Below are 11,155 nucleotides of genomic sequence, written 5' to 3'. Positions count from 1 at the left end.
TACATATGGTCACATCTCTCTCACTCCGTCCTACATATGGTCACATCTCTCTCACTCCGTCCTGCATATGGTCACATCTCTCTCACTCCATCCTACATATGGTCACATGTCCCTCACCCCATCCTTTACATGGTCAAATGGTTTTTACCCCCTTCTACGCCTGGACGCATGTCTCTCACACCATCCTGCACATGGTCAAATGTATCTCACTCCATCCTACACATGGTCACATGTTTTTTACCCTCATCTCCTCACGGCCTCGGACGAACCCAGCATGCATAATCGTGATTATCCTACATTCTCTATCAAAACATAACGTTCGTCCTAAATTCGAGCATCTTAAGTTATCAAGTTTTCAAGCGTCCTCGTTCTTTAAAACTTTCATAGTTCAAGGTAAGATTATACATTATGACTCTGCACACTGGGTTCGAGCAAACCTTTTTAAAACCCATTAACTTTAAAAAATATCAAGCTTGTCTGGTTCACATGACAAGTTCCTCCATGTCCCCGTTCCACGAACAAAACACAACGTTCGGGAACGATGTCATTTTATTGTGTGGGTAAGGAAACATTCGTAAAATGCTTGTATAGTTCCAAGTACGCGTGGTCACATGTCTCTCACCCCATCCTACACATAGTCACATGTCTCTCACTCCATCCTACACACAGTCACATGTTTCTCACCCGATCCTACACATAGTCACATGTCTCTCACCCCTTCCTACACATAGTCATATGTCTCTCACCCCATCCTACACACAGTCATATGTCTCTCACCCCATCCTACACACAGTCACATGTCTCTCACCCCAGCCTACACAGTCACATGTCTCTCAACCCATCCTACATATGGTCACATCTCTCTCACTCCGTCCTGCATATTGTCACATCTCTCTCACTCCATCCTACATATGGTCACATGTCCCTCACCCCATCCTTTACATGGTCAAATGGTTTTTACCCCCTTCTACGCCTGGACACATGTCTCTCACCCCATCCTGCACATGGTCAAATGTATCTCAATCCATCCTACACATGGTCACATGTTTTTTACCCTCATCTCCTAACGGCCTCGGACGAACCCAGCGTGCATAATCGTGATTATCCTACATTCTCTATCAAAACATAACGTTCATCCTAAATTCGAGCATCTTAAGTTATCAAGTTTTCAAGCGTCCTCGTTCTTTAAAACTTTCATAGTTCAAGGTAAGATTTTACATTATGACTCTGCACACTGGGTTCGAGCAAACGTTCTTAAAACCCATTAACTTTAAAAAATATCAAGCTTGTCTAGTTCGCATGACAAGTTCCTCCATGTCCCCGTTCCACGAACAAAACACAACGTTCGGGAACGATGTCATTTTATTGTGTGGGTAAGGAAACATTCGTAAAATGCTTGTATAGTTTCCAAGTACGCGTGGTCACATGTCTCTCACCCCATCCTACACATAGTCACATGTCTCTCACTCCATCCTACACACAGTCACATGTTTCTCACCCCATCCTTCACATAGTCACATGTCTCTCACCCCATCCTACACATAGTCATATGTCTCTCACCCCATCCTACACATAGTCACATGTCTCTCACCCCATCCTGCACATAGTCATATGTCTCTCACCCCATCCTACACATAGTCACATGTCTCTCCCCCCATCCTTCACATAGTCATATGTCTCTCACCCAATCCTACACACAGTCACATGTCTCTCACTCCATCCTACACACAGTCACATGTTTCTCACCCCATCCTTCATATAGTCACATGTCCCTCATCCCATCCTACACATAGTCATATGTCTCTCACCCCATCCTACACATAGTCACATGTCTCTCACCCCATCCTACACATGGTCACATGGCTCTCACCCCATTCTAAACATAGTCACATGTTAATCACTCCATACTACACAAAGTCACATCTTTCTCACTCCATCCTACACAAAGTCACATGTCTCTCACTCCATCCTACACATGGCCACATGTTTCTCTCTCCACCCTACACACAATCACATGTTAATCACTCCATACTACACAAAGTCACATGTCTCTCACTTCATCCTACACACAGTCACATGTCTCTCACCCCATCCTACACAAAGTCACATGTCTCTCACTCCATCCTACACATGGTCACATGTCTCCCACTCCATCCTACACATGGTCACATGTCTCTCCCTCCATCCTACACATAGTCACATGTCTCTCACCCCATCCTACACATAGTCACATGTCTCTCACTCCATCCTACACATGGTCACATGTCTCTCACTCCATCCTACAAATGGTCACATGTCTCTCACTCAATCCTACACACAGTCACATGTTTCTCAATCCATCCTACACAAAGTCACATGTTTCTCAATCCATCCTACACAAAGTCACATGTCTCCCACTCCATCCTACACAATGTCACATGTCTCTCACCCCATCCTACACATGGTCACATGTCTCTCACTCCATCCTACACACAGTCACATGTCTCTCACCCCATCCTACACAAAGTCACATGTCACTCACCCCATCCTACACATAGCCACATGTCTCTCACCCCATCCTACACATAGCCACATGTCTCTCACACCATCCTACACATAGTCACATGTTTCTCACCCCATTCTACTCATAGTCACATGTCTCTCACACCATCCTACACACTGTCACATGTCTCTCACCCCATCTTACACATAGTCACATGTCTCTCACCCAATCCTACACAAAGTCACATGTCTCTCACTCCATCCTACACATGGTCACATGTCTCTCACTCCATCCTACACATGGTCACATGTCACTCACCCCATCCTACACATGGCCACATGTCTCTCTCCCCATCCTACACATAGCCACATGTCTCTCTCCCCATCCTACACATAGCCACATGTCTCTCACCCTATCCTACACATGGTCACTTGTCACTCACCCCATCCTACACAAAGTCACATGTCTCTCACCCCATCTTGCACATAGTCACATGTCTCTCACTCCATCCTACACATAGTCATATATCTCTCACCCCATCCTACACATGGTCACATGTCACTCACCCCATCCTACACATAGCCACATGTCTCTCACCCCATCCTACACATAGTCACATGTCCCTCACCCCATCCTACACACAGTCACATGTCTTTCACTCCATCCTATATCTAGTCATTTGTCTCTCACTCCATCCTACACATGGTCACATGTCTCTCTCTCCCTCCTACACATAGTTACATGTCTCTCACTCCATCCTACATATGGTCACATGTCTCTAACCCCATCCATCAAGACTGGGAGATGTGGAGCCACTGTTTACATTGGAATCTGTCTAAACCGGCCTAAACGTTCAGTTCAACAAATTTCAGAGTATTGATAAGTGAGTAGGTCGCATAATTAACGGCCTGGTTCTCAAGATATAACCACGCATGACTGAAAACATAAATGAACCGTTTATGTATCAAAAATATGAACCTATCTTACTGCGATTTTTACACACGAAAAGGAAAAAATATTCCTTACAGACCTTTCATCAAACACCATGAATTAATGTTTATGAAAATATAAAGGTCTAACATTGAGAATGCCTTCAGTGTGTTTGAGCTAGTGAGTGAGTATGGATTTACGCCGCTTCGAGCAATATTTTGGTAATATCACGGCGGTGGACACCAGAAATGGGCTTCACACATTGTACCCATGTTGGGAATCGAACCCGGGTCTTCAGCGTGACGAGCCAACGCTTTAACCACTAGGCTACCCCACTGCCCTCCAGCGCTTTGACGTTAAATAGTACAGGTCGTTTACACTACCTACAGTGTTATTTGTAGGTAGTGTAAATATATTTGAAGTGACCATTATTTGGTCACTGATCACGCTTCACTATTCAATACATCTAACGTTGTGAGGAAATGAGAATAGTGATCACTTATGATTAGAAACCGTCGTCAGTGAAAGTCAACATCAGATCATAGGTGGACCACAATTGCGTTTGTTTGTTTGTCGTTTAACGCCGCACTCAGCAATATTCCAGCTACATGCCGACGGTCTATAAATAATAGAGTCTGGACCAGACAATCCAATGATTGACATCATGAGCATCGATCCACGCAATTGGGATCGATGACATGCATCAACCAAGTCAGCGAGCCTGACCACCCGATCCCGTTAGTCTCCTCATACAAGCATAGTCGCCTTTTAAGGCAAGCATGGGTTGCTGAAGACCTATACTACCCCGGATCTTCCTTTGCAGATGAGAATAGCGATCACTTATGATTGAAACCGTCTTCAGTAAAAGTCAATATCAAATCATAAGGGGACTAAAACGGCGTTTGTTTGTTTGTTTGTTTGTTTGTCTGTTTGTTGTTTGACGCCATTCAGCAATAATCCAGCAATATGAAGGCGGTCTGTAATTTTAATCGAGTCTGGTCCACGCAATCCAGTGATTGACATCATGAGCATCGATCCAGGCAATTGGGTTACGATGACATGCATCAACTAAGTCAGCGAGCATGATCACCCGATCCCTTTAGTCGCCTCTTACGACAAGCATAGTCGCCTTTTACGACAAGACGGATCTTCTCGCGTTGTTAAAATTGCTCTGTGTGTGAGTGAGTGAACGGGGTTATATGTCGCTTTGAAAAGTAATTTAGCATTAGCATGGCGTAGAAGGAACGCACAAAGTGAAGCAGGCCTTAGATGTTTACCACTTTAGCGAAACACACAGGTATGGTGCTGATAAACCAAAGAACACAGGGCGAATCTAGAATTCGAACCCTGGTCAGCGGATCCTGTCAAACCGCCTTTGAGTATTGGCAAACCGTGCTCACACCTCGGAGTGAGTGAGTGTTCTTCAAAGCCACAATCAGCGATGTTCCAGCTACATATCGGCGGTCATAATTAATCTAATCTGGACAAAGCAGTCAGCCAAATCACTGATCCTGAATACCTATATTTAAAAGTAGATTTTGCGCCTAGCTTGAAAAATTAATATATGAAGATCCGAGATTACTTTTCCAGTGCCCTGGTGTCTTCCGAGTGCATCAAAAATTAAATATTTTGACTTTTTACCAACAATGCTAAAATATTTATTTCATGTTGCACTTTGTTGGTTTGCTCGTTTAAATCACACATTGTGACCAGCCGATCCACACATAGTCGACGCTATCCCAACTGCGTGGATCGATGCTCATGATGTCAATCACTGGATTGTCTGGTCCAGACTCGATTGATTACAGACCGCCGTCATATAGCTGGAATATTGCTGGGTGCGGCGTTAAACAACAAACAAACAAACAAACAAACATAGCCGGTTCTGGGCCACACAAACCAGTGGGTGACATTGTGAGCAAAGTGCTGTCGTGGTACAGTGGCAGGCTTGTTTTAGTCACACATTGTGGCCACCCGATCCTCACGTGTCGACACGTAGGCTTTGTGTGTTGGTGTTTTACGCCGATGTCAACAATAGTCCAACTCAATAAATAATCCTCCAAACCAGTGGTTGACATTGTGAGCAAAGACCCACCCTGACGTGGTACATTGACAGGCAAACAAGTCACTTCCCTCGACGATCCGAATGTTTGAGGTTACATCCGGCTAAATATATCCCAGAATCCCCACGAGATCGCGACCCGTGAAGATTCCGGGATAGGATAGGTCTTCAGCAACCCATGCTTGCCGTAAAAGGCGACTAACGGGATCGGGTGGTCAGGCTCGCTGACTTGGTTGATGCATGTCATCGATCCCAATTGCATCTGCATCCTCACTTTAACGGATGAATATCATTGACAGAAATCAGACGACTAAACGCGTTGTCAATCAGTGGCCTTTATTTGACATGTTAATATGACCTTTCACAAATGAAATTGTTGACACGTTTGCAGTCAATATCATTCCATTGATATCCTGGTTTCCTTAGTTCAAGACATTGTTCCACATTATGATCATTACTTGGATTTCCTGGTGACCAGTTGGTGTAGGTAAGGAGTCGATCCCCGACCCACACGTATCGCCCCTCCAGCCCCAGGTCACTCCCGCCAATGAAATAGGCATCAGCTAAATAGAGTGAGAGAATCGTATTGAACCTGCTAGTGTATAACATATAGCATTGGAATCGTGAACAAAACATAGAACACACAGTTGTCAGCAGAGAATGTACTGTGTAACAAGGGAGAGGGTTTGCTTGTTTGTTTGTTGTTTGACGCTGAACTAAGCAATCGTCAAGCTAGGAGACGGCGGTTGGTAAATAGTCGAGTCTGGAATAGATCCACGCAACTGGGATACAATGACATGCATCAACCAAGTGAGCGGGACTGACAACCACATCCCGTTTGTCGCCTCTTAAAACACAGTCGCCTTTAGCAGCAGGCACCTCTATATTCTACCCCGGATCTTCACGGGTCCAAGGGAAAAGACATCGTTCATATGAAGCATCGCATCAGCAATCTTCCCGAAATCTTGAGTGAAGTGTGCATGTTTCACAAGTATGCATTTCGCCAATGGGAACCCTCAAAATGAATTCCTGTCTCTGTCATGTAAGTGCACATCCCGGTTAAGAGAAGTCTCTCACACAACCCCCAATCCCCATGGAAGTATAGCTGCATGTTAAAAATAATAAATCGTTGATCCGCGTTGATCTGATATGGTAAACTTACCCTTGCCTGTTCGTTTTGCATAACCCCTAATAAAGGCATCCTCGGGAGCACTTGTGATGACGACCAGGTGGCTGCCCAAGAACCGACAGATCGACTGAAATTGAATCACCGAATATTTTCCCAATACGAAACAATGCTGTAACTAGGCCGTGTTAATGTGAATGTTTGTGCAAGTTGTATGTGTGTACATGTGTATGTGCATGTGTATGTGCATATGTATGTGTATGTGTATGTGTATGTGTATGTGTATGTGTATGCGTGGATGTGTATGTGTGTGTGTATGTGCATGGGTATGTATGTATGTGCATGTACATGTGTATGCGTGCTTCTGTATGTGTGTGTGTGTGTGTGTGTATGTATGGCTATGTGTGTGTGTGTGTGTGTGTGTGTGTGTATGTGCATGTGCATGTACATGTGTATGTGTGTATGTGCATGTGCATTTGTGTATGTGCATGTGTATGTGTGCATGTACATGTGCATGTGTATGTGTGTATTTGCATGTGTATGTGTATGTGTATGTGTGTAGGTGCATGCGTGTATGTGCATGTGCATTGGTATGTGTGCATGTGCATGTGCATGTGCGAGTGTATGTGTATGTGTATGTGTATGTGTATGTGTATGTGTATGTGCATGTGCATGTGCATGTGCATATGTGTACGTGTATGTGTATGTGTGTATGAGTATGTGTATGTGTCTGTGTGTATGTGCATGTGCATGTGCATGTGCATGTGTATGTGTATGTGTATATATGTATGTGTATGTGTATGTGTGTATGTGTATGTGCATGTGTATGCGTGTATGCGCATGTGTATGTGTGTATGTGCATGTGCATGTGCATGTGCATGTGCATCTGTATGTGTATGTGTATGTGTATGTGTATGTGTATGTATATATGTATGTGTATGTGTGTATGTGCATGTGCATGTGCATGTGCATGTGTATATGTATGTGTATGTGTATGTGTATGTGTATGTGTATGTGTTTGTGTATGTGTATGTGTATGTGTATGTGTGTATGTGTATGTGTATGTGTATGTGTATGTGTACGTGTATGTGTGTATGTGCATGTGCATGTGCATGTGTATGTGCATGTGCATGTGTATGCGTATGTGCATGTGTATGTGTGTATGTGTGTATGTGTATGTGTGTGTGTATGTGTATGTGTATGTGTATGTGCATGTACATGTGCCTGTGTGTATGTGCATGTGTGGTGTGTGCGTGAGCGTGTGTGTGTGCGTGCGTGCGTGAGTGTGTGTGCGCGTAAAGATGTAAGCGTGAGGCCGAACGCTGAATTATCATGACTTACTTTCACCTTCATTTTCATTTTATTGAATTACCCTTTTCCCTTTTGTCAAATGTTGTTCAAATTTTGTGAGCTCATGTGCCATGGACCATTTCTCTTTAATTGGGGCACAGAAAGCAAATACTTGCACTCCTACTTGAAATATGACGCGGAAAAAGGGCTGTGTTCTATCTCAGATCTCCAATCAAAAGCAAACATCTGGTTAATGAGCAGCGGTCATTTATGCAATCACCTGGAGTTACAAGATTTAGATACTAACGAGAAAAAGCGGGATTTCTGAGTAACGATTAGCGCCTTTGATGGTGATATATGGGTCGCTTTTATTCGCTGTTCAGTGTTTCTGAAAACAAAAATAGCTGTCATTTGGCACTATTAGTATTAAGTGAAACATTGTATCCATACAAAGTGTCCATTGCTACTTCATTGGGTGAGACCGCCTCCGTGGTCTAGTGGTAGAGCGTCCGCCCGGAGAGCGGAAGGTCTGTGGTTCGATCCCCGGCCGTGTCATACCAAAAGACGTTTAGAGATGGTACTTGTTGTTACCCTGTCTGGCGCTCGGCATTAAGGGTCTGTATACAGTGTCTGAGTGGGGTATTCATGTTAAACTGCGGTATTGTATCTCAGTGGGCTGGCACGATAAATCGGCATCAGTCCGGACTAGTTCAAGCAGCATGCACGTGCATGCACGTCGCTATATAAGTGAAAAGATCTTGGACGCGACGTCAAACCCCATTTCACCTCACCTCATTGAGTGAAAGTACGGTAAAGTATCCATTATTTGACATGGCCTTACATGATAAAGAGTTTATAATCTCTGACACGCCGTGATAGAACTGAAATACTGTACAAAGCCGAGATAAACCCAACTCACTCACTCACTCCTCCCGAATCAAGCTGACACGGCGTGATAGAACTGAAATACTGTTAAAAGCAGCGTTAAACCCAACTCACTCCTCATCACATATCAAGCTGACACGCCGTCATTTAACAGAAATACTGTTCAAAGCAGCGTTAAACCCAACTCACTTACTCACTCAATCACTCACTCCTCCCACATCAAGCTGACACACCGTCATAGATCTGAAATACTGTTCAAAGCAGCAATAAACCCAACTCACTCACTCACTCTTCTCACATGAAGCCGACACGCCGTGATAGAACTGAAATACTGTTCAAAGCAGCGTAAAACCCAACTCACTCACTCACTCCTCCCACATCAAGCTGACACGCCGTGATAGAACTGAAATACTGTTCAAAGTGGGCGTTAAACCCATCTCACTCACTCACTCACTCACTCATTCCTCCCACATCAAGCTGACACGCCGTGATAGAACTGAAATACTGTTCAAAGTGGGCGTTGAACCCAACTCACTCACTCCTCCCACATCAACTTGACACGCGTGATAGAACTGAAATACTGTTCAAAGTGTGCGTTGAACCCAACTCACTCACTCACTCCTCCCACATCAAGCTGACACGCCGTGATAGAACTGAAATACTGTTCAAAGTGGGCGTTGAACCCAACTCACTCACTCACTCCTCCCATATCAAGCTGACACGCCGTGATATAACTGAAATACTGTACAAAGCAGCGATAAACCCATCTCACTCACTCACTCCTCATCACATATCAAGCTGACACGCCGTGATATAACTGAAATACTATTCAAAGCAGCAATAAACCCAACTCACTCACTCTGTTACCACTTGTTTCAAATAAAATGTGGCTTTTTCCATGATGTACGGAAGCCTTTTGAGGGCTGTATTTTTTTCTCGAATTTCCAAAATAGCATCTTGAAATTTCAACTTAGCATCTTGAAATTTCAACTTCATATCTTAATAATAAGTTAAAATTTCAAGATACTAAATTTAAATTTCAGGTCATACTCTAAAAATTTCAACTTAGTATGTATCTTGAAATTTTAACTTGGTATCTTGAAATTTCAAGTTAGTATTTTGAAATTTTAAGAAAAAAAAAAAAAATACCCTAAAAGTCTTCCGTAATAATGACTTTTGTGTCATAATTCTGTATTATTGATATACATGGGCTTGACCTATGGTCAACTCAAAGAAAGGAGATGATCCTCAATGAACCTTGAATATTTTAACACAATCAGTATCATCAGCGAAACTAAGACAAACAGATGTATATATCTTACCCCGGCTTCAGCAAAATCTCCCTTTATATGTGAAAACCAGTAGCACGAGTTGCCATGGTAATGAAAACCAACTGGGCATGCACCTGTGTAATTAAAACATTGTATTTTATAAATTATCAACAGGAAGCATACATATTCCAGCAATATCACGGCGGGTGACACCAGAAATGGGCTTCGCACATTGTACCCATGTCGGGAATCGAACCCGGGTCATCGGCGTGACGAGCGAACGCTTTAACCACTAGGCTACCCGACCGCATCTATTACATGAATAAGAAGATACAAGACCTACCTTCAGCAAGTGTGCAACATGTGACGATCAGCATAAGGCAGGCAAACGTTCTCATCTTGATGACAACAGCGTTTAATTCATGTGACTTTATCGCCGGCAGCTACAGCCAGGTACTATGCGAGCCTCTTTTATAGTGACGATACTTGTATTGCGTTTGATGACACGTTGCACAACGTGGCAGATTAACATGCACACGCGAAACAGCAGGGCGGGGCGTTCACGATCAGCTCATTGAGTGGGCGAACTTCATTTTACGGCGCAATATTCCAGCTGTATTGGCCTACAATAGTTAAGCCTGAGTCAGCATCAGGACGATCCAAGCTCACGGGACACGATGGTATCAGTCAGGTCACACTTGCATGAACAAATCTGTATTCGTGGATTCAAAAACTGATCCTTGGGCTTGGCTCCGGAAACACCAACGACGGTGCAAGTCGTACAGTGTACACACATGCGGTATCAGCAACTTTGCAACTGTCTGAAGTGGGTGAGTTGGTGAGTGAATTAAGATTTAACGTCACATCGGCAATATTTCAGCCATATAGTGACGAGATCTATTTATACATTAATAATAAATACATTGTGACTATATAAAACCCTGTCGACAAAGGACAGTAAAACAAACTAGACTATCACAGATATGAATATAAAACTAGCATTGAACTATAAAAAGATGTAACGATACACAAGATATGATAAAAACGGCAACTGATCGCCAACCACTGAAGGTAGATCACCATACTGGGGCCATGGGGACCTACAGTAC

At 43.5% G+C, this 11,155-nt stretch overlaps 1 protein-coding gene across 1 annotated transcript; it reads right to left on the bottom strand.

Annotated features, from left to right (window-relative positions):
- Window positions 1-5,793: 5,793 nt before the first annotated feature.
- LOC124115346 (perlucin-like) lies at window positions 5,794-10,552 on the bottom strand. Its single transcript, XM_046476296.2, has 4 exons — window positions 10,390-10,552; window positions 10,098-10,180; window positions 6,637-6,730; window positions 5,794-6,037 (listed from the first exon to the last, which is right to left on the bottom strand). Exons 1-4 carry the CDS (start codon window positions 10,442-10,444, stop codon window positions 5,823-5,825), a joined length of 447 nt encoding a protein of 148 aa, XP_046332252.1. The 5' UTR covers window positions 10,445-10,552; the 3' UTR covers window positions 5,794-5,822.
- Window positions 10,553-11,155: the final 603 nt, after the last annotated feature.

This window comes from Haliotis rufescens, unplaced genomic scaffold, assembly GCF_023055435.1.
Source record: "Haliotis rufescens isolate VD_foot unplaced genomic scaffold, xgHalRufe1.0.p SCAF_34, whole genome shotgun sequence".
NCBI classification, from domain to species: Eukaryota; Metazoa; Mollusca; class Gastropoda; order Lepetellida; family Haliotidae; genus Haliotis; species Haliotis rufescens.
Note: the sequence above shows the minus strand (reverse complement) of the source record. Positions and strands in the feature narration are given on the sequence as shown.

What these genes read in the sequence shown, in the direction of transcription:
- LOC124115346 (XM_046476296.2), bottom strand. Translation starts at nt 10,444, where the DNA reads ATGAGAACGTTTGCCTGCCTTATGCTGATCGTCACATGTTGCACACTT. An exon ending in ATGTTGCACACTTGCTGAAG is followed by an intron (nt 10,181 to 10,389) that starts GTAGGTCTTGTA and finishes TTAATTACACAG; the next exon opens with GTGCATGCCCAGTTGGTTTT. An exon ending in TGCAAAACGAACAGGCAAGG is followed by an intron (nt 6,038 to 6,636) that starts GTAAGTTTACCA and finishes CACTCTATTTAG; the next exon opens with CTGATGCCTATTTCATTGGC.